This window comes from Nilaparvata lugens, chromosome 3 (genome assembly GCF_014356525.2).
Source record: "Nilaparvata lugens isolate BPH chromosome 3, ASM1435652v1, whole genome shotgun sequence".
NCBI lineage: Eukaryota > Metazoa > Arthropoda > Insecta > Hemiptera > Delphacidae > Nilaparvata > Nilaparvata lugens.
In genome coordinates this window covers 75,408,961-75,434,628 of record NC_052506.1, presented here as the reverse complement: position 1 = coordinate 75,434,628, position 25,668 = coordinate 75,408,961, and the positions used below count along the sequence as shown (strand labels likewise).

Sequence of the window (25,668 nt, the reverse complement as noted above, 5' to 3'; positions counted from 1 at the left end):
AGTACACTGTGTTGAATGGATTGAATATCTATCTATCTATCTATCTATCTTTCTGCCTGTCTGTAGCATACACGTAATTAATACTACTTGTGATAGCAGTTGCTATGGCAATTTTGTTTTGTTTAAAGTGTTTAATGTGAGTAGAAGCTACTATTAGCTACTATTTCACTAACACTAATTGATTATTCAATTTATAGGTACCGTACTCATTCATTCCATTTTTGTATCATTTATTATTATCTTCAAATGTTGAGATCATTGAAAAGGTTTGAGATATCGATGTGCGAGTTTTGCCATTAATTTTCCTTTGAAATTCTGTATCGAAATCATGTATCACATGACCACCTTCCCCTTTGAAAAAATGTAATTGGATTTAAAATCAAGTTGGACCCAAGATGTCGGACAAAAGTTTTGAAGCGACAAATAGCTTTTATTTTAATTGGAATAGGATTCCCATGGAACCTACCTACTACTACAATATCATACTTGTAAAATATATATTAAGCTGTTTCCATAATAATTCTCTCCAACTCTGTATAATTACAAGTTGTGGTTCTCAGAGATCAATACAACAGTTCATGAGCGAGTTCTTCAACCCAGGGGGTCTCTAGTTTATCTTATTTATTTATTGACTCAGTAATTTATTCTGGTTATATGTCATAATTTCCACAGGCTTTCCCATTTCTTATTCTTTTTATGGCTTCTTTGACTTCAATTCCACTTATTCCCTCTTCTAAAGAGCCCTCTGTAGTCTGTATACGTGTAAGAGGTATCTCCATACGATCAGCATCACTTCTGAACTTTTCTTCTTAGAATCTTCTCCATTGTTTCAGGATTTCCTCTTTTCTACCTTCAGATCCCTTATACTTGTTACTACATCTCCCATATTTCCCACGTGGATTTTTGGTGATATTCCAGAATGCTTCTTATTTTCTCTGAAATTCTGCTCAATAGTCTATTTCTTCCAACCTCTTCCCAGCCTTCTCGCTTAGACTATAGTACCATTCTCTTGGCCATGCTCCTTCCCTCAACATAATTATATTATCCAGTCTTCAGGGCATTTAGTTATAAGATATTTTCTCCAAGCATTTCTTCAATTTTTGCATTTACCCCATCTGTCCACCATCTAGTTCTTTTAAACTTTATATTTATAGTCTTCATACCACACACATCTTTTGCTGCTTTTAGGATAATGTCCCTAGCATCTATGAGGCATCTATTGACAGATGATGGATATCTTCTTGAGTTGCCCACTCTGTCAAATATGCTGTTAGAGTTTCTTCATATCGCAAACAATTTCTTTCAGCTCTTCTACTTCTATCTTTCTGTTTGTTTCTTTAAAATGCATATTTTTCATTTTTAACCAAAGTAAACAGTTTCCTTGTTTTAAGTTGAGCAATAAGTAATCTCAATTTAGGCTATACTCACTAATTGTTCGTTTGTTACAGATGGGAGACTATCAGCCTTTGCAATGTGACGGTGAATTTGATCAAGATTGTGTCCAAGCTGCGAAAATTTTACACCGGGTTGGAAATGATGCAATGACGAAGGATGATATATATTTCAAAAAGCCAATGTCACCAGTTCGAAAACTGGCTTTTGTTTTCTCTGTTCTTATTTGCTTTTTGACGATTGCTGTGTTTTTATGGGAAATTCCATGTGAATGGTCCCAATGCCCATCCAAAATACAGCAGGTCCAATGGGAAGAGACTTTGTATCATTTAGGTAAGCTGTTTTCGCTTTGTCAAATTACTAAATGATAACAGTTCTATCAGAGTTCTAATCAGAGTTGATTGATTGTGAATAGCTTTTCAAGAGAACACTAACATCATCTGCATACCTAAAACTATGTGTAGGGTTAAGATAAGTAGAAAGGCCATTTTTATACACAGTTTCCCACGAAAGGTGTAACAGATGAAGACCATAGATTCTACATTGAATTTTCAACAAAAAATGTCCTGTAAAATTTTCTTATATCGACCTTATTTTTGAGATGCGTTGATTTTTTATATTATTGAAAAACATCAATAACTAGAAAACTTTGAGTTATAATCTAATTTCAAGGATATGGTTGGGAAGAGGAAGAAATTTCCAATAAGGTTTATATTATTTGCTTCGTTCTTTGACGTTTTTGAACTTTATATAGGCCTAAACGTTCAAACTGTTTGAAATTCGGCGCTGAACTCGGACTTATGTACAGTTTTCAACTTTGAACGCTCATAAAAAGTTTAAAAGCGTCGAAGAGACTTATAAATTATATGATTCTTATTGGAAATTTCCTCCTCTTTTCAACCACATCCTTATGACCGATAGTTTTCTAGTTATTGACGTTTTACAAAAAAATCGAAAAATTGATGAATCTCGAAAACTGAGGTCGTTATGAGAAAATTATACTGAACATTTTTTGTTGCAAATATCCTGTAGAATGTATGGTCTCCGGCTGTTACACTACTCGTGGGACATTCTGTATATAAAAGAAATAGGAACAAATCTATAGATTTGAGTTGGTACGTTTGTTTAACCTATTACATTAGACGGCAGGTGCTGTCTGGTATAGTTATTGTATTAGGCTGCTCCGTAAAAGTTTATATAATGTTTCAATTTCGTTTTAAATTCTACTCCAGAAGTTGCTTGCTGTGTGCAATTAGTGATGGTGTTGTTTTTCCAAGTTAGAAATAGTGACGTGAACTACAGGAAAATTCAAAAAGTGTTAAAATAAAACGTAAATTCCAAGTGAGAAGGTTATGTTTAATAGATCCAAGCAATTTTGCCTGTGAAAAGTTGAAGAGTGTTTGGGCAAGGTGGGGATGCTTTAATTAAGTGACGAACTTTACAGATTCAGTGACTTTATCTGTGATTGTAACTTAGTTGAATTGAATTGATTGAGAAAGAGAAAAATATAATATACTTATAGTTTATAGAATGATATATACTTAGGCCTACTGTTTTGGACCTTTTAGAGTGAAAATTTAGCCATATAATATGAAGTTTCCACTTGAGAATTACTTCTAATTCTACTATCCAAAAAAGGACTGTTATTCATACACTATGAATACCGATAATGGTCATTGCTAATACTGTGTCTCATCACTTTATAAACAGAATACTACACATCCAAAAGCCAACCAACAGAATCAACTAAAAATTTTTTAGGGTTGAAGAATTGAACGGAAATTCAAACATTTTTATGAATTTGGAAACATCACGAAAATATGTTTCTATTTTAAATATGATTATTATTTTTGATTAATTTCACCTTTCAAACCATCAATGTTTATATTTTACAGCTGGCTATACGTCAGATTATGAATTTCAGGGATAAGATATTTTGATTTTCCACAGACGCACACGCCACTCACTTCCATTATCCACAGACGACGAAAGTCTCAGCTGTTTTTCCAAAGATGAAATATCCTTTTAATGTCGTTCAGTGAGTTTTCCTAGGGATGAGACCTAGTGCAATTGAATTTTTATATCATAAACCTACTACGTTCCAAATTTCGTGAGAATCGTTTTCGAGATCCGGTCACATACAGACATTATTATAAACAATATCGCGGGACCGAGCTTCGCTCTGGAGTGTGAAAGCATAGACAATTTGTAACGAAAGACTGAATTCATAGTTTATATTTATTCATTTTCTCAGTCATTCAATTATTTTTACAGTTATATGAGGAGGCACAACAGGCTTATGCCCAAAACTGTCCTTTTTAAAATGTATACTACAGTCGAAATAAAAATCTAGGTTAAGCTACTATCACTCATCAAAATAACAATTTATTCACACTTCAAAAAACAAACACATCATCAATTACAAATAGATATACTATGAATTCGATCTAGAATGATATACTATGTTTGCTACAATATTTGTTAATATGTATTATTCTACACTAACAGCATCTAGTTACTATTTTGGACTTTCTGAAGTAAACATGTTTTCTAAAGAAAAGAGAAATTCAAAGAAATAATGTTTTCTTGTTGGATTATTCTTCTGGTGAGATCAGCTGAGGAATTACCCACACATGCACTCGCTCACTCACTTCCATTACAGTATCGACAGACGACAAAATTTTCAGATGTTTTTCCAAGGACGTATTTATCCTTTTAATGTCCTTCAGGTAGTTATTCCAGGGTTGAGACCTAGTGCAATCTAATTTTCATATCATAAACCTACTTTGTTCCAAATTTCGTGAGAATCGTTAGAGCCGTTTTCGACATCTGGTCACATACAGACATAATTATAAATAAATACACATTTAAACATATAAACAGAAATTGCTCGTTTAATAGTATAGGTTATATAGGATACGATAAAGCTATGCACAGAATTGAGCGCTACTAACATGCGCATTTCTCTTTTCCTCAGCTGATTGTCAGCTTATTATTTCTGTATCCTATTATACAGGGACCGGCATATTAATCTGACGATTTTGTAGTAATTGTTATGTTTGAACCACTGTCATTGAAAAGGCGGGAATGTTGTACATCGACAGGTCTATTTTTGCAATTTCAGTAGCCAGTATGTCGTGGTCAAGTGAACATTAAGCGATTGTGATTGAAGCTTATTTTAAAAATAATGACTCAGTTATTTTAACACAGCGTTCATGTCACAGACATTACAATAATTTAAATCGATACGCGCCTGTTTCCAGTAGGAATACGATCTTGTTGTGGGTAAAGAATTTCAGGAACACATTGTCCGCTTTAAAACGAAACCAACAGGACGAACACCTGAAAAACGCCTGAGTAGCTGTTACACGATCTACACGACGTTCAGCAGCGAAACATGCTGTTGCGCTAGCCATTTCTTATCGAAGTGTACGACGAATTCTTCATTCCGACCTAAAATTCCATCCGTATAAGATAATGTTAGTGCAACAACTTAATGCAAATGATTGGTCACATTGCAAAGCCGCTTGCGAGCTCATTCTCGAAAATGTCCACCAGGATTCGTTATTCTTTCAAGTGACCAGGAACATTTTCATTTTTCGTGATTTGTGAATAAACAAAATTACAGTTATTGAGCAGCCAATAATCTACAGAACTTCAGGAAGGCATTCAACGAGAAATTGAAGCAGTTCCACAAGTGATAATTGAGCGAGCAATGGCAAATTTTAGAATTAGGTTAAGTGAGTGTATGAAAAATAACGGAAATCATTTGGATGACATAATCTACAAATAAAAAACTTTGTGAGTAATCTATGCAATTCGCTATAAATTGCAAAATTTGATCTTTAATTTGATATATTATATGATTTAATTGTACGAAACACACTTAAGTTATCATCCCTCAAAAACCGTCAGGTTTTTATGCCGGGTCCTGTATTAAGCGAGCAATTTCTGTATATCTGTTTATATTTTTATATCTGGTTATTTATGTTCAACGGATCTCGAAAACGGCTCTAACGATTTTCACGAAATTTGGAACATAGTGGGTTTATGATATAAAAATTCGATTGCACTAGGTCTCATCCTTGGGAAAACTCGCTGAACGACATTGAAAGGATAATTCATCCTTGGCTGAAACAGCTGAGACTTTCGTCGTCTGTGGATAGTAAAAAGTGAGCGAGTAATTCTGTGGAAAATCAAAGTATCGCATCCCCGAAATTCATAAGCTGACGTATAGCCAGCTGTAAAATATAAACACGATCATTTTAGATAATTGTGTTCTGTTTATCAATAAATAAAAATAACGAGCGAAGCTCGGTGCCCCGATATTTTGTACTAAAACAGTAAGATACAGATATAAAAAGCATAGCATCAGCTGATGAAAATCGAAATGCGCGTGTTCGTGGCGCATAAGTACGGTGTGTACGCACCTTAACATGATGTTGGGTTTTGCAGAGCTGATAGGCCCAATGCAGTCGGTGCACAGCAAGACTGACCTGAGCCTGGTGTCAATGGTGCGGGGTGCGGAGTGGCCAAGCTCAAACAGCCAGCACCAGTTCCCGGCGCAAACCGGCGGCCTCGTCTGCCTTCAGTCACTGACGGGCGCCGTCGCCTGGTGGGCACGCCTGTCGGTGTCGCCCGACCAACTCTCCTGCTCCATCTTGGACCTCGACAGCAACGGTGTCTTCGACTGCCTCGTCCAAGGGGACCACGGCTACTTGGTCGCTATCAATTCCCAGTCTGGTAAGTGTTGAATCACATTTATTGTCAATATACTTGTGTAGTTGAATTTTTTACACTCATCAATGCTGTTGAATAACATATTTTTGGGGAATATACTTGAATAGTTGTATTGTAATTGAATTTAATTCTATCTGTTCAGCCATCAATGTCATGCATTTTACGTAATAATATAACTTTTTTATAAAATTCACATACGTTGCATAAGCATAGTGTTTGTATGAGATAAATAAATCTATGAGTATGTTGAATGCATATTTACATACGTATCGCAAAATTCCATTTAAAATAGTTTATTGTTCAACAAGAATATCACTGCTGAAGATCAAGGAACTATTCACTTCAATTCTTCATCAATCCAACCAATATTGATGATAATATTTATTGTAGAGATCTAAAATTTTAATTAAGTGACAGCTATACAGTATTATTATTTATGTATAAATATTTTTGACTGACATTTTTGGACATATTTGCATTAATTTTATGTTGAATATTAGGGGACCGAGCTTCGATCTGTAGTACAAAAGCATAGTAAGTTTATAACGAAAGAGGAAAATATAAATTAACGATTGTTTTTTTTTTTCAATTAGAATAGGATTCCTATGGAACCTACTACTACAATATCATACTTGTAAAATATATATTAAGCTGTTTCGATAATAATTCTCACTAACTCTGTATAATTACAAGTTGCTGATCTCAGAAATCAATACAATAGTTCATGATTGAGTTCTTCAACTCATGGGGTCTCTAGTTTATATTTAGAATGATATACTATGTTTGCTACAGCATTAGTTAATATACTACGTACTATTCAACATTATAGCATCATAATTATTGATATTGAGTTTTGTTTCTTCAACTCATATTATCGGGGGACCGAGCTTCGCTCTGGATTGTAAAAGCGTAGAAAATTTGTAACAAAAGATTGAATTTATAGTTTATATTTTTTTTCAGTCGTCAATTATTTTTACAGTTATATGAGGAGGCACAACAGGCCTATGCTCAAAGCTGTCCCTTTTCAAATGTATACTAAATTCTAAATCAAAATCTAGGTTATAAGCTACTATCACTCATCAAAATGACAATTTATTCACACTTCAAAAAACAAACAAACATTATCAATTACAAATATCCCAGTCAATAAAGGTTTTTTCGATCCGAAAATTAAATAAAAGCTGAATCTCACCATCGATAAACCCTCCCAAAGGGTCATTCTCCCAAAAGTCCCAAGAAATCCCCCTGGAGCTTTCCCCCCCCAGCAACCCTCAAAGTTGAAAAATGCAGGTAATCACGGAAAATCAATTATCTCTGTGACCATTGATCGGAAAGAGTTTTATTATATGTCATTCGATTCGTTACATAATGGACTACAATATCAGATCTCTTCATTTTTTCAATAAAACGAACAGTTTTCTTGATAAAATAATATAAATGTAAAAATTTAGGGGGGTTGAGATTTTATTTTTTGTTTTCTCCGATTAACTTCGAAGCAAGTGTTTTGAAAGAAAAATGAGCCTCATAATTAATTAATGTAGCCACTTTCATTGCAAATCCATTGATGTATGTGCGATTTGATTCGACGCCGTGGAAGGGGAAACAGCCGACGCGGTACAGCGCGGCTGACTCTTTTCTCCATAGTAAACAGTAAACAGGAACTCAATTATCTCTGTAACCATTGATCGAGGAAAGATCTATCATATGTCATTCGATTCGTTACATTGTTGACTACAATATTAGTCTTATTCATTTTCTCAATAAAACAAACAGTTTCCTTGATAAAATAATATGTATGAAAAAATTTAGTGGTTTTTCGATTTGATTATTTATTTTCTGCGATTAACTTTGAAGCAAATGATTTTCAAGAAAAATGAGCCAAATTATTAATTTTTCATTGCAAATCCATTGATGTGTATTGTTATGTATTTGTGATTCAATTTGACGCTGTGGAAGGGGAAGCAGCCGACGCGGCTGACTCCCTTCACCATAGCAGTAAACAGTAATAGTACTGCTTTCTACATTGCATCGTATTTACACTTTGGCGCTTGAAACAATCAATTTTGTCTATTGTTTTGACATGTTCTGAATCTAGATTTTCACTTCTCAATACTCTACGGAATATTATAATTTTCTTGATTTAACTACGCTGATGATAAAAATCAGGCTTTCGTTGTATGCTCACAGAATTTATTAATTTGAAGTATGCCTTCTCAATACGAGTCAGACGCATCACAATTTGATAACTCTAGTTTTAGATATTGATGTTCTTCAATGAAGTTTGTAGACTATGACGTGTCCGACCTCTTCATCTTATCCTTATTTTGTGAAAAATGAAGATTCAAAATTTCTTTTCATAGTTTTTTTGTGTTTCTTCTTGTTTGATTACTCTTTATAATTCAAACACTTGATAATGGAATGAATATCATCGGATCGGGTGAACAAAGAAAATAAAAGGGTAGGTATTAAATAAAATTAAAGTAAAGATTTTAGAAAATAAAAGTAAAAGGTATTTGAAACAAATAAAAAATTTCTAGTAATAATGCAACTTTTTCCAATAGTTACGAATTTCAAGGCTCTCAAAATGACTTTTTCCCAATCACAAACAGAAATTCCAATGATCATCATAATAGTAATTTAATGACAATTGTTCGTATTGTTCATTGTTCGACGTAAGATAATCTACATCCTCAAGGTAATCAACTTATTTAGGATTATTATGTTCATGAATAAAAGCGAGACTGTGATAAGAGATCAGTCAAACTGAAATATAAACATTATATACATGCATATCTCTGATCAACTCAAATTAAAAATGATAGTATCAAGCCGAAATTAATTGAGCAACTGAATTTCAAAGTGACTATCCACTGTTCAATTTGCACTGTGATTTCCTTTTACTTCCAAATGGATTAAATTGCTTGACTCTCCAATGTAACAATTATTGTAAAAAAAAACAAATGGAATGTGAACGTCAACCAAATAGCATTTAAATTTGAATTTTCAGATCATGAAATTCATAACAAACTAACTCTTGAAAGAATAGTGATGAATTGCAAACAGTGTATGTAACATTGGTACAAGCGATACAATGAAAAACAACATCGATTAATTTAATACTGGACTTATCAAATTTACCTTTGAAGCTTTTAAAATGTAAAACTAACATTTTCAATTTTCCCTACTGGAGCAAAACATCGATAGAAAATAAAGAAGAGCCCATCATAACCACAAAATACTTGTACTAAAATTCACTTGAACTAACTCACTTCAACCCTTCAACGATCACAATGAACTAGCATGCTGTGAAAACTATAATATTTAATCAGATACTGTACATTTTTTAAATATCTTCACCTAACCAACTAAATCTGTGAATGCCATGACATAAGAAATCATGTTCAATAGATTTAATTTGAATGCTTCAACATATTTTTTTTCTGTATTAAATAAATAAATATTATAAATATAAATAAAAATTGGTCTATTCTTTTGGTGCCCGAAGCAAAACCAATATGAATCAACATTAATCGACATCAAGAATAGCTTCTGCCAACCTTGTAATACCAGTATGATTCTGCTCATGCTTTACTTCCATTATTATAAAGTTCTCATTGAAGCCCTTGTAAAATGAATGGCAAGATGAGTGGAGTTGAGGCATTGATGTGTTAACAAATAATAGAATATGATGAATCATCTTTCAATTCATCCAATACGGTAGGCTACTTTGTACTTGGTTCTTGATTCTTTACGGATTTTCTATCTTCAATGGACTGTACATTTAGTTTTGAATAAATTAAATTTTCAATTTCTTATCCTACTTGTTCAACTTGTGATTACGAGGGTAGAATGTAAAACTCTTTCATGATTTCTCTACTTTTTATAAATGCTTACTCTTCCTTAATTTGTATGTTTGCATGCTTTTATCTTTAGAATATACTGAATTTTCATATTGAACTGTTTTGATATGTAGATTCAACTAGTAAGAACGGAAGAAAAGCTACTTTTACAGAGATAATCATAGAAAGTTTCAACTCAACAAGCCCAATATATAAGATTTATGCCTCAGCCGTCATATATATTTTGTCTTAACTGTTGGTATATTATCAACTTGGCTTGGAGAATATTAACTGTGGAAAACAGCAAACACTGCACGCTATGATTTTTCAGGAAATTGCCACTGTTAACACTATTGTAATCTATAATTTATCTCTGTTTTTGACATTCATAACTTATGATGAATTGTAACATAAATTTATGATCATAAATACATATATATAAATATGTATCATATTATGTAATAGTATGAATATCTTATCGGTTGCAAACAATATCTATGTCTGTCATAGAATGCAGACTGTATTGTAATAGTGGCATTATAATAATTCATTCACGTAGAAAATATTGATTTCCTGAACCAGCAATGACAGCTTAATTGCTGTAATCAACTTGGTTGAATCTCGAAAATTATTATATTTAGAATTTAGAGAATTAAAAAGTGAAAATTTAGTTTCAGCGCATGTCAAATCAATAGACGAAATTGACTGTTTCGAGCGCCATAGTGCAACTTAGATAAGATGCAACTTAGAAAGCAGTAGGCCTACTAGGTGTAGCCGTGCCGTGTCGGCTGCTTCCCCTTCCACAGCGTCAAATCGAATCGCAAATACATAACAATACACATCAATGGATTTGCAATGAAATTGCCGACATTAATTATTTGGCTCATTTTTCTTTTAAATCATCTGCTTCAAAGTTAATTGGAAAAACAAAAAAATCAAATCGAAAAACCCATAAATTTTATTATAAATATTATTTTATCAAGGAAACTGTTTGTTTTATTGAGATAATGAATACGACTAATATTATAGTCAATAATGTAACGAATCGAATGACATATTATACTTTTTTTCCGATTAATGGTTACAGAGATAATTGATTTCAATTTACTTTTTCCTATGGCGAAAAGAGTCAGCCGCGCTGTACCGCGTCGGCTGTTTTCCCTTCCAAGGCGTCAAATTAAATCGCAAATTCGTAACAATATACATCAATAGATTCGCAATGGAAGTGGCTACATTAATTTATAAGCCTCATTTTTATTTTAAATCACTTGCTTCGAAGTTAATCGGAGAAAACAAAAAAATTGAATCGCTCCCCCCTAAATTTCTATATATATATATTATTTTATCAAGAAAACTGTTCGCTTTATTGAAAAAATGAATAGTACTAATATTCTAGTCCATCATATAACGAATCGAATGACCTATAATAGAACTCTTTCCGATCAATGGTTACAGAGATATTTGATTTTCCGTGAGTACCTGCATTTTTCATTTTTTAGGGGGTTTGAGGGGAAAGCTCCAGGGGGATTTCTTGGGACTTTTTGGAGAATGACCCTCTGGGAGGGTTCTATCGATGGTGAGAAATTCAGCTTTTATTTAATTTTCGGATCGAAATTGCTTTTTTGGACCTTCATTGACTTGTCTAAATAGATTACTATGAATTCGATTTAGATTGATAGGCCTATACTATTTTTGCTACAATATTTGTTAATATACTATATACTATTCTACACTAACAGCATCTAGTTACTATTTTGGCCTTCCTGAAGTAAACATGTTTTCTAAAAAAAAGAGAAATAAGTTTTTCTTGCTGGATTTTTCTTCTCGTGAGATCAGCTGAGGAATAACCCACACATGCACTCGCTCACTCACTTCCATTACGGTATCGACAGACGACAAAATTTCCAGCTGTTTTTCCAAGGACGTATTTATCCTTTTAATGACCTTCAGTGAGTTATCCCGGGGTTAAGACTTAGTGCAATCGAATTTTCATATCATAAACCTACTTTGTTCCAAATTTCGTGAGAATCGTTAGAGCCGTTTTCGAGATCCACTCACATACAGAAATATAAACATGTAACATATAAACAGAAATTGCTTGTTTAATTGACCGAGCAAAGTAAGGTCTAAGATTCAAGTCGACGGTTTTTCATTTATCTTTATGTTTAAATGTTTATATGTTGCGCATGTACAGCGAAACGCAGCAATAGATTTTCATGAAATTTGACAGGTATGTTCCTTTTTGAATATCTCGTCGACGTTTACATAAGGTTTTTTTAAAATTTTGCATTTTAAGGATAATACAAAAGGAAAAGGAGTTTTATTCGAACACCAATATTACCGTAAAAATCAGACTATACAATTATTCATCATAAATCAGCTGTCTAGTGGACTACGATACTAACCGTTGAACATCATCGTTGAACATTGAACATCTTGAAAATGTATCTTTCCATCATCGTTAGTAGACAGTTGTCTACTAACTTTGTCTTTCCTTAAGCTGAGGCCATGATTCTAGTTTGGAGTTATTGATAGAAGATATTTTTCTTCTTTAATTTGATGATTAAAATTGCAATAAATATTCTTGGAAAGAAATTGATTTCTAAAATCATGAAAAGTGAGAAATGAAGTTTATAGGAAATCAGGACTATGGTAGTTTATTTTGTTAGTTTCAACACACCGATTTTTCGCCAACACGACAACACAGAATGTTCTCTGATGGGTTGATTGGATTGGCGTATCGACGGCAGCCAGACCTGATAACAGCACTCACACTCACATTCCGGGACAACACGTCACGGTGCGATAGGACAGAAAGCTCTATGTTTATTTAGGATTTTTTCTAGACATTTAAAATTATTTATATTTTTTTAGAAAACATAACAACAGGTCAATGTAACTTACTGAGCGCGAGGTCTACTGTTCACAGAATTACTAGTAGTATAGGATTCAATTCTGTTTCTATATTTAATCATGTCGATTAATTTCTTTTCGGGTAAATTTCTCGTGAGATCAGCTGATTGAATGCAATAGTTCAACAGTGTTCAGGCATAATTTTGTCTCACTCCCACACGCGCACTCTCTCACTCACTTCCATTATAGAAAAATGACGAATTTTTCAGCTATTTTCCAAGGATGAATATTATTCTTTTAATGACCTTCAGCGAGTTATCCCTGAGACCTAAGTGCAATAGAATTTGTATATCATAAACCTACGTTGTTCCAAAGTAATTCCAGAAATTTCTCGCGTAATATTATAGGATAATGTCATTAATTAATTGTTTTTGCTTCTTACAGGTATGAATGTGTGGAAATTTGTCATGAAACTAAATAAAGGAGAAACAATAGAGCGAATCACGTTCCCTGTTATAATCCCAGACGTGACCGGAGACGGTGTCAACGATCTGGCTGCCTTATGCAAATGCCATAGTGACGACACACATATCAACTACTTGGTACTGTTATCTGGCAAAGATGGAACCTTCATAGGCAAGCCTTTGAAGATCACGTCATGCTCTGACATCTATGGACTGGCTCTCGATGACGATATGTCTTCTCTCTACTACACCTGCAAGAAACAAGACTGTGAGTAACTCTACACGTGTATTGTATCAATTTATTATGAAAACTGAAGCTTCAAAGTCTACCCGGCATCTATCGCAGAGCATTCGATTTGAAGATTATTTCAACTGATCCTTCCCCCAAAACAAAATATTCAATAAATTAAATTATTCATTAGCGAAATTGCAGGGACATGTCATTTCAGGCTTCAAGATTTTCAATTTTTCAATATGTTTATTAGTTTATCTTTGATCTTGAGAAATTAAACATTTTAATCATAAACTCAAATCAGTTCTTGAAGTGAGAAATGTTATGTGATTGTAAAAATAACCTTATTTTGGACAATTTATTGGACTAAATTTAGGAACAGAAGGTCTAGGCTAGCGGCTGTTTTCTGTTTCAATATTGTGATCTTTTAGTTCAATAAATACAAATACGAAATACAATACAAATAATAATAATTTTATTTGAGCAAAAATCAATTTTATTTGTGAGCAGGCACTTGTGAGTGAGAAAACAGGTGATTTGAACGAGCATAGTTCTTTTAGCTTTGTTAAAAAAACAATTATTCATCACCTAGTAAAAAAATTTAATTTAATTAATATTCGACCATGTAAGCATTGATTACCAACAAGCTAACTTATTAAATCTCAGTAGAATGTTTTGTGAAAATATCAGAATATTTATCAAATAAGTTTCTTATTTAAATGCTATCCAAATATTGTATAGGCTATTATCATAGAGAAACAATAGCATATGCTATTGTTTTTCTATGCTATTATGTATTCAGTGAGATAAGTTTTTATCATTTTCCATTCAGTTAAAGTTATAATGAGTCTAACTTACTATACTGAAATACTCTTGTAATTGCAATTCTGATGCGAATAATTGTTTGTTTGCAGCTTATGAAAATGAAGTGTCACAAAAACTGAGCGATCTCCTGTCTAAAGCATTGAATAGAAGTGTGACTGAAAATTGGTCGCACAGATCACGCTTGAGACAGCTGCTTGTTAGTGAGGGACTGGTGGACTTCAGGGTGGCAAATCACAAGATGAATATACTCAATTCTGGCCACTGCCCGACCTCATGCTCCGCCTCAGTCAACGTCACCGACAGATTCAATCATACCGTGTGGACCTATCATGCCAACTACACCTACGTCATGAACCCGGTTCTCATTCATTTCAATCATACAATCACCGGATTTGTGCTCAAGTTCTGGTATTGGCTCTATCCTCATCAGGTAATTTCATCTTATCTCAATCACTTGAAATAAATTATATACAGTAAATTAATAAAACAATATAAAAATCTTAAAGCACCCTTTATTTTTTTAAAAACTTTAAAATAGTTCAACAACTAGTTTCGGTGATCACACCATCGTCAGGTTATAAAATAAAACTATTGAACTATTTAAAAGATTAAAAAAAAATAACTAGCATTACCAAACTGTCTGAAAGTCCTTAGTTCATCTCACAGCCGCTATTTTGTATTTTTTCACTTACAATTTTTTCTCAATTATGACTGAACATGTGGGAATGAAACTTTGCACAATTATTCATGACAACAAGACAGAGCTACAAAAAAATTATGACAACTTTTTTTATTTCATAAAACGAAATAGCGGCCGTTTAAAATTTGATTTATTGAATAACCAAAAAAACCTTTGAAAATATAAGAATAACTTTCTTTCAGTAAATTTATTACAAATCGATTGACACCGTATTTATCAAGATTGAAAGAATATTAAGTGTGATATGACAGTGTGATGCATTATTGAGGCGAAATCATCAGCATGCCTTGGTGTGTACTGCAACACACCTTCAGTGGTCAACTATCACTGAAGCTGCCATATGTCACTTAATATTCTTGATAAAGGATCATGGTCTGTTGGAATGATGAATTTATTAGGATTATTGTTCGAACAACCAACTTGGCTTGTATGATTGTAATTATTTCTCATTCCCATTTTCTCGTACTGGGTATGGGTAAGAACGACGAGCTGGCCTCATTTGAAACAATGAAAACCACGGGTCATCTCGTGGCTTACCTATAGATGAGCAGAGAAACTATGCTATGTGTAACGCTAGTTCACCTCCAAATGGTGCACATTGGCCAATACTACTAAATGGACTAGCAAATAATGGCGCTCAGACCAACTAATGTTCTCCTGATCAAACAGCACACTAGATGTATGTCGGTATTTGAGTCTTTTGTGTTTTATATGCGTTGTGTATCTGTCACATGATAAATAAATGATAGCAGATAAACTGATTTGGATAGTTATCTTGCATTTGTTAGATATTCTATCGACCGATAGTAGTGATCATGACTAAACTAGATTATAGTCAATGTCGATTATTCAAATTTCACAGCCCGATTGGCTTGTTTATTGTAAATTGAACTTGTTTCTTACACAAACATTCATTCTTGTGATTTATGTATTATAATATTGTATGGATGAACTTACATTGCTTCCATTGATGATTACTGATAACCACTATGCTACTAGTAAAAATATTATGCGGCTTTTTAACCACAAAAATAAGACTTTCACTTTTTTGTTAATGCTGACATACGTTGTGGAATTCATGTTCTCAGTAGTAGCTGATACAACATTTATATATTTTTTAGGAATCTCACAGTCTTGGCAAGGATACAAAGATGGAAAAAATTCGAGAATGCATTATTATAATTGCATTTAATGCCGCTGGAGAAACGCGAATCGTGAATGCCAGCCAGACTGATGTTACCAGGATTTGCGGCTCTCTTGGCTGTCAGCCGGATCTGCGCTATCAACTTAATTCCTGTAAGAAGTGTCTTGTGCTATTTGCCACAATATTCACACATTTTATTCACATTTTCCTTGTTCGTAATCTATTAATCTTATTTTACCCAATCTACATAGCCAGCCAGGTCACTCGATATTATAAATATTTTTATTCCGGTTTGAGGTTTTGCTTAACCACCCTGTCCCTGGGCTCAGACCCCCAAGGAAGAGTGACAAGTGATTTTACCTGAGTGACTGCTCCACATGTCCATGTGGTGAACAATCATACTGGGTCCGTTACCATTAAATCGTACGCTCTGAGTAGACGTAAAGAACCAAGAATGACAGCCTTCTGCATCTGACCTGCAAGCACAGTAGTAGCAGGTCTCACAGGCTGGAATCGTTCTAAGGTTGGCCAAAAATGAGGGTCTCATGCCCCCCAGTTCACCTACAATCAACACCTCCATTCTTACAGAGTAACCTGGGTTAAGCCTGCGCAGCTCTATTAGTAGGTCATGATATTTTGTCTGTTTTTCCTCCTCTTTGGTGACAATGTTTCCCTCAGCTGGTGCTGAAAACTCAATGACATACATTGTCTTTGAAGTAATGTGAAAGAGGTCAACATCAGACTTTGTGACTCTTAAAAGCCTGGTGGTGGAGAATGAGTAATTCCAATAAAATTCGATTATTTATAATTATTATTAATATTTATATATTTTTATTATTATTATCATTATTATTCACGCTTTTGCGGATTATACAAATAAGAGGGGGGCATTTACATGCAACCTCCAATTCTTCACTATTGTTCTTATCAGCCTACATTTCAACTACCAGGTACATTGCAGTGTTTGACGTAATATACGTGCCATATCTAGTAGAACAGATTTTTACTTTCCTTGCCCTATTACCATAGGTAAGGAAAGTATTGCTTTCCGAAAAAATTAAGATACCCCAATTTCTATACGTTTCAAGGTCCCCATAGTCCAAAAAGTGGTTTTTGGGTATTGGTCTGCATGTGTGTGTGTGTGTGTGTGTGTATGAGTTTATGTGCGTCTGTGTAGCCTACACGATATCTCATATCCCAATTCACGGAATGACTTGAAATTTGGAACTTAAGGACCTTTGGAGTTCCTTATAAGGATCCGACACGAACAATTTCGATGAAATGCAATTCAAGATGGCGGCTATAATGGCGAAAATGTTGTCAAAAACAGAGTTTTTCGCGATTTTCTCGAAAACGGCTCCAACGATTTTGATCAAATGTATACCTAAAATAGTCATTGATAAGCTCTATCAACTGCCACAAGTCTCATATCTGTAAAAATTGAGATGCGCGTGAACACTAGCTTCAGTTGATCAATTTTCATAACGGCAAGGAAAGTTGTGTGAGTGCGCCATACCAGATTTTTGCATTTTTTGTACTGGATTGTCTGAAACGTCAATCCACGGGTTTTTTGATCATTCTCACCAGCTGGCATCGCAATATCAATTATGATAGCCTCCTTTCTCAGCATGTCCATCAAGAGGATATCAGGCTTGTTATGTAGGACCTGCCTATCAGTGACCACCTGAGCATCCCAATAGATCTTGACATGGTTTTTCTCAGCAAATGCAGGTGGTGTATATGAATAGTATGTATGGAGTTTCATTTATCATACCATTCTTCAGTTGCAATTCTAGATATACTATTCTTGCAACATTATTGTGCCGCCTTGAGTACACTCTGGGGGCCAATATTGAGCAGCCTGAGGTGATATGCTGAATACTTTACACAGCAGCCAGACACACAACCTGCACCTGTCACTTATGCTCAGATCACACATGAAGTGTCTTCTATAGGCATTAGTGGCTATCACCTGGTCCTGTATGGCAAGCATAAAGACTTCTGTCTCTGGGAACAAGTTGCCAACTGTGAGCCACCTGGTTGACAACTCCTTATCTGTTTGGTCCGAGTAGAGGAGACCATAGTAGCGTCCATTCAGCTCCTGCTGCCAATCAGCTACCAGCACCTTGGCGGAATTCAACCAGGCGCAGAGTTGGTACACACATCGCTGCATCGATGTAGACTATTTTTGGTTGGGTCAAGAAGTGTAAAAATGTAATGATTGAAATAGAACGCTTGTTGAACAGGTCGAATCCCATTTCATTTTGATTGAACCATATGGCTAACAATATTCTCCACTACTAACTGTTGATATATATTATATATATTTGAAAGCCTTAACTGCATTACAGATAATATATTATATTGTCTAATGAGAAGATCCCTAGTAGTTCGGTGCGGGGCCGGGAGGAAGTTTAAATTAGCTAAATGCACATGTCTGATTGCTGTATTCCTTATAAAGTTATTGCGTGCTAGGCCCTTGACTCAAATAGCTAACACAAATTCAGCTGGTTAATCAAATGTTTTTGCTATGCACGGTCTTGATAATGTGGAAGGGGTAAATCGGTCCAGGGATCAAGTTATTAGACTGTATTTGTGTCGATGTATTTTCCAACATTTTCTAATAATCTGAAAGTATGTAAATCTTATGTAATAAATTATGTTTATTTATTTATCTTATGTAATAAATTCTTATGTAAATCCAATATTTCTCATGGTGGTGTCCAAAGACTGCATAAAAAAGCCATCCACGCAGAATACTACACTTGAATTTGATCACTTGAAATTAAATGAAAAAGATTTTATATTTCCAAAGAATAGTACAATAACAGAGAAATTAGTATCTTATCGAAACAAATAAATTTTTACAGTAATATAATGATTTAGCATAATGATAAGGCTCTTTTATTGATTGATTCATACAATAAGTACATCATCAAAATTAATAAAACAATTAACTCAATCAGTATAAACAATTCTGTGCTGTCTACACCTCGACAATTACTCACTAGAACTGATTGCTTTATTAAGTTTCTGTCACCTAGTGGCTTCCAGCCAGAGTATTCCTGACCAAACATTCAGTCCTTAATCTGTCCAGACCAAACCTTCAACTAAATCATCGAAGATTAGAATAGGCCTACAGGTTGCTCGAGTGATGCACCAGTTTTATGCACGAGAGTTTCACAAGGAGTGTTGGAGCAACAAACCTCTAGTTGTATGTACACTAAGATTCAATTACGAAGTGGAACAACTCACTATTAGGATATTTACTGAAATGTAAGTAATTTGCGATATTTATAATCTGTGTGATATCATAACTTTTGTAACAGATAGTTCTGTAAGTTTTTTTGACATTTGTCTATTTGGTTTGCAGTACTAATCGATGACTTGGATAGGGACGGCTATCAGGAGCTGGTGTACACCTCAGTTTCGTTCCACGAGCTGTCACCACAGGAGGCCAAACCCACTTCTCCCAACGACTTCGAACTGCATTCTAAAATGCAGGTCATTCGTCTGCAAGCCGAACTTCCAAAACTGTACCAGGTGATCGCTCATCAGTAATCAAGTATTTCCAACAAACCAATTACTTCTCATCAGAGCCAGTATTGTTTTGTGATAAACAATATTGATATAGTCATATGAATGACTGATTGATCTTGAGTCATATTGTGATAAACAATATTGATCTAGTCATGAAATTGGGTCATAATTGATCTTGAAAACGTGAAATTGTTCCTCTTCCATATTCGATGTATGTAGCTGCTTAGACGTTTTCTTTCAACAAGTTTTCAACTTTCTTTTAACGCTGTGAAGACCAAAAATTGTGCTGAATTTTTTATCATTTTCAATATCAGTTATCACTGATAGATTCAATATTTATATTCATTAGTCTTGATATTCGACAGCAGTTTTGTTATGTCATGTTGACTTCCAAGTCAACTTCTATATTTATTTATATAATATTTTCTGGGTTTAGAATAGCCTACTGATATATTCGACTAAAAACATGACCAACAATTAAAAATAATAGAATATTGTTGGGCTCATTTACCTCATATTAAATCAATATTTGTTTTTATAATGACTATTTTAATTTCGAGGAGTTTAGGGGAGTTTGCAATTATTATTAATTCATTTCGAAATTAGAATAATCTTTCCAGTCTCTTCCATTATACACTATTCCATTATAAACACTGGTTCATAGTATTTTTGTTGAAATTCCTCGAACCTGTTAAAAGGTCACTGATTTCTAATGTAACTTGATATTATATTACACTTTAGTGAGATTTGCGTTATAAAGTCAGTGGAAATGATAGGGATACATTGTTGTCAATTTTCTGTCTTCATATACATAGCTTTTTGCCTTCTATATTACGTAGCTGTGATTCTATTTATCTCTGTATATCCGATCTGATATTCATGTTGATTCTTGCCAATAATGATCAATTAGATCTCAAAAATATTCTATTTACCAAGAAAATATACCTTCTGATGATTTAATGATAATTTTTTATCATTGACATTAAATAATATTTTGTCAGTTAATTTTTTTTCATAGCTTAAAAATATTTTACAACGGTGCGGTGTTAGAAGAGTATAGAGCTATCTGCTTTGTTTAATGACAGACAAGAACAGCAAGCCAATGTTAATCACATACTGACTTTATAACATGAATCTCACTATAACGAAGCTTTAGTTTGTTATAGCTTACATGAAGTGAAATAAATATATTAATCTCTTTTGTATGAAATAAAAGCACGCATCTTTATTATTAACGAAATGATAAATTGGAAACAAGAATCGAATAATCCATTTTCTAGGATAGCAAGAGAACAACAACCTCGTTGCCCAGCTGACTTTCATTCACAATAACAATAATCAACAATATATTATTATTATAATTTACAACTATCAATTATTATATTACATTATTTCAGAGACATTACATACATTACATTACATATATTCAATCATATTCATTATGCTTCCAGAGTGTGTATGTCATCCTTATTTATTTCTTAAACATTTTATTTTCCAGCGGCATTTGCTATCGTCCCACTCGCCCAGAACTTATTATTTTTAAATTCTATTCTATCATATAAAAATTGAGCAGATCATTGATCGCGTAGAAAACGCTTTCCATACTTGTGCTTATGAACTCAACTGCACAATCTTGATGTAAAGTCCCAATTGATAGAAAGTCTTGAATAATCTTGATCAAGTAATCACTTTTCCACGTTGAATCTAAAGTTCCTTTTGTCTAGTCCTCTAGTCTCTAGTAGTAATAAACCTATCACAATATTCATGGTAATTTTTTTATGGGCGGTGCTCCAGTATTAAAGTGCATGTTCTCTCTTAGTAATTATAAGTATATTATCATTTTGGTTAGCTGCCTCGCAAGCACCTCGAGATTTATTGTCTTTGAGACTAACCTTTTAGAATACCAATTGAATATTGTTTATTCTTAGTACATGATATTCTTTCAACTGAATAATCTTTAAAGATGTAAAGTTGATTTCAATAATTAGAAGGTAATTTTATAATATCGCTGAGAAACTATATTGTTCTCAAGGATTATGATTATCAACGTATTTATATACTGTATTATCATATGAGTACACCAACTATACAATTTGGATGCTTAATTGTGGAAAAATCTCCTTATAAATACGTGGTAATACAACTTACAATAGTTTTTAATCTTTATCCAAATTTCCAATCAACAAAATTGTTCATTTTTACTGAGATACAGACTGCGTATTACCTGATAAGATTGTAAGAATTGTTTGATTACTTTAATTGATTATTGTAATTTTTGTAAGAATTTGATTATTGTGATAAATTGTTTTTCTCAGTTTATTTACTTGATGATCAGCTGTCGGATATTTCTTTACATAACTAATTTTAGTACCCGAAACTGAAAATTGAAATCATTGAAAACTTTTAGTTTTCATTGAAATCCTCAACTTTTAGTAAAATTGTCACAATAAAGTAAATGTTTATTTTTCTAATTATAGTTAACATAAATTTTTGCATTGGATATTTTAATGTTGTGAAGCTTTCTATGAAAATAAGAAAGTTTGTAGGTCAAGATGGCTTAATGCCTGCAAAAATAACATGAAATGCATTTTGAGGTAGCCTATTATTATTTATTCCGACACTCTCTTTAAAACTCACCTCTTTGACGAATAGGCAAGTAAGCCTCAATTATTTGTGACGAATGTTCGATTATTATAGGATTTTCCACTATTTGTATGAATGAAAAATTAGAAAAATGTGTTAATTGAAATGTATTAATGAAGTCAATTCTCATTTGCGCACTTCATGTGCATTAACGAAATCGGTCTATACAATCGAGAAAGTTACAAGTAAAAAATTTTGTCCGTGTCTTCTTCGACCTTGATTGAGCAAGTTTTCTGCCATAAGTTTCTACATATTTTGAGTAGCAGGGGGCACATCGTCCTTTGGTGGCTTTGACAACCTTATGAAAGTCTTGGCCTACTATTTCATTTTGTGGCGGCCTAACAATTCTTACTAAATCCTGAACAAGACCCACTCGAAAGTCAGTAATGGATTTTATTTGTGTTACTGAAGAATACAAAAAATGCGCGTTAGTCACTGCTGTGTTGTAAATCATGACCAAAGCCACTTTTCTGTACCACTTGCGAGGTTTTCGCGAAGGCGAGCTGCAAGAAGACAGTTGATCAGCAAGATCGATTGCAGCCTTACTTGTATTATAATTGATTACTACTTCTGGTTTTGAAACTACCCTACCTCGTTTCAACTTCAAACATTCTCGTCTTAATTGTACTCAGCATAAGAATGTCTCGTTTATCTTTCCACTTACAAATCATTATAGTTGATGAACTACTCAATGAAATAAAATTTCCCTTTTTTCAGCTTCTTATTCGCTAAATCTTTTGGATTGTGTTTCCTATTAGAGCGGAGTGTCCCTACAGGATGTGTCTCCTTACCTTGTAACTCATTAGCCAAGTCCAAACTGGTGTAGAAATTGTCTGTAAAGAGAGTCCTTCCAGTATTGAGGTACGGTACAACCAATTCCATAACAATATCCTCGGTCAAATTTCGTGATTGTCTGCTTCTTTACCACTGTAAACTTTCATCCCTAAATTATAATAATGATAATAGGTGGTGCATATTAGTTTTGCTAACAACTGATGTTTATTTGTTCGCCATTATTCTAAGAGGCTGGCTGGCTACAACAGAGTCACTACCAACTATATCATAAAGCATCTTCCCCTTTTAAAATTGAAATTACAAAACCAATACCTACATAACAGCGTCACTACCAACTATATCATAAAGCATCTTCCCCTTTTAAAATTGAAATTACAAAAGCAATACCTACATATAGCCGGAATGATGTCTTCTGTTTTCTCTCCACTCTTACAACTGCTTAGTCTCCAACTTGGAAGCGGGATGAGGGTGAAGGTTTGTCTACATCATGTGGGTCGTCTTCAGAGCTATTTGAATAATGAAATTCGCTGTCTTGGATTGAGTAGTCAGATTCATCAAGAGAAGACTCGTCTTCAGGATCTGGTTCAGCTGCCTTCTTCTTTTTGTAGGGTTGACTTTTCTACTTGGTACATTAGATGTACCTGCCACTGGTGCTGGAATTTCAGACTGTGCTTCTGTGAAATAATGTTCCTCCACACTTTTTCCAGGTATTACTGAGATCTTTGTTCTTTTCTTTCTTTCCTTTGTACCATCTCCCTGCCTAAAAGTTTTTAAAAGTTCAAGTAGACTGGAATCCAAAGCATGGGCTGCAGTTTGAACGTCTTGGGGGTCACTGGTTTCAGCACTGTTTTTGTTACTGGCAGAAGGAAACATCTCAAGAACTTTCTGACGATTCAAGGGCACTATTCCACATCTCTTAAATCCAGCAATAACATTGTCTTCCTTAAGAGATTCAAACAATTGTTTCAAAAGATGAGGGAATTTGTCCTTTGGTAAAGAAGCCTCACCTCTTCTATTTCCCTTCTTCCATTCCTCAAGAATTGATCGACATGCCCTTTGTAATGGACGGAAAAAAACCACGTCAAGGGGTTGAGTAAGATGTGTAGAGTTGCTGGGTAGAAAAATAAACTTTATCTGGTTCTCATCACATGCTTTAATGGCTTCAATAGACAAATGAGAAGACAGATTGTCTCCTATTAATTACTTGACACCTTGCTGGTCTTTCAGATATGGGATAGCAATGATCTGCACCCAATCAGTGAAACAATATGCATCAAACCACCCAGATGCAGTCCTGTTAAACCTACAGTTTCTTGGCCCACCTACCCTCCATACATATTAATTGCTTTATAAACGACGTGTGGGGGAAGAATTTTGCCATCACTTGCAGCTGCAAACATGACTAATGTGGAAGCCATTACCATAAAATTTCATAGTATTCATAGTACTTGCATAAAATCATCAAATAAATGAGTACTGAGCTATTAAAAGTATATTTTATAACACATCAATATTAAAGTCAAAACAAATAAAAAATATGAACAATTTCTATTCTATAAATGGCAACTTCAAATTTATATTTTCATCTAGCCTACTAGATATTACTTGAATCAATATTTGAAAAAAAATACATTCTTCTTCAATTTGAAGATAGCCTCACTGTTTTGATGATTTGTTGAAATGAAATTTCTTCTAGATCATCAATGTTTGGGAATTAAAATAAGTGTCTTTCTTACCAATCTTCTTTCTTAAGAATTTCACAAAGAGTTTTGGTCTATCCAAATCACTGCTGTCCAAAATATCTAGGACTTCCCCCAAGAACACACGATCCTTTTCATCTCAATGTGTTGTGAACTGCACCATGATAAAGTCTCCTTTGGCAGGAGATTGTCCAACTGGTGGGATTGTGCGACTTGAAGGTGCATTATTGCTGGTGTCTGATATTCCTTCTGGGTCTGGGTCATCTGCACTGAGGTCTGCTTCCTCTTCTTCTAGAAAGTCACCCATCAGCTGCTCCTTCCAGGTGTAACAGGGATTCTTTTCTTCCTCCCAACTGCTTTCTTCTCATGGGCGCACAGCTTGTTGAGGTGTTCAACAATGGAAGATGTCCATGAATCCTCCATGTCAGTTGAGTCTTCTGCTTCTGGGACATTTGGTAGTTTTTTTAAAACACCATTACGATTCAATGGTGATATACCTGCTGTCTTAAAGCCTGAAACTGCATTGGCAGACTGCTTTACTGCTCCTATTTTTTCCAATGTTTCTTTGAGGAGATATTGAAATTCATTTTTGGCAGAACTCCTCTATTCTTCAACTTCCACTGCTCAAGAATATTCCGCCAAGCACTTTTCAATGGTCTGAAAAAGCACAAATCCAGTGGCTGGCACAAATGTGTCGAATTTGGTGGAAGCATCATGAACCTAATATTATTCCTATCACATTGTTCAATAACTTCTGCAAAAAAATGACTTGATAAATTGTCCCCAATGATCACTTTTGGG

The 25,668-nt window shown here is 34.1% G+C and overlaps 1 protein-coding gene across 1 annotated transcript in view; it reads left to right on the top strand.

The window, feature by feature from the left end:
* Positions 1-23,479, top strand: part of LOC111060979 (protein FAM234B) — a 28,629-nt gene extending 5,150 nt beyond the window's left edge. Inside the window, exons 2-7 of the mRNA XM_039424593.1 lie at positions 1,449-1,725; positions 5,848-6,135; positions 13,269-13,556; positions 14,435-14,775; positions 16,167-16,341; positions 19,563-23,479. Of these exons, the coding sequence (XP_039280527.1) occupies positions 1,449-1,725; positions 5,848-6,135; positions 13,269-13,556; positions 14,435-14,775; positions 16,167-16,341; positions 19,563-19,750 (1,557 nt within the window). The 3' untranslated portion in view covers positions 19,751-23,479. The remainder of the gene's footprint in view (positions 1-1,448; positions 1,726-5,847; positions 6,136-13,268; positions 13,557-14,434; positions 14,776-16,166; positions 16,342-19,562) is intronic.
* The last annotated feature ends 2,189 nt before the right edge of the window (positions 23,480-25,668 follow it).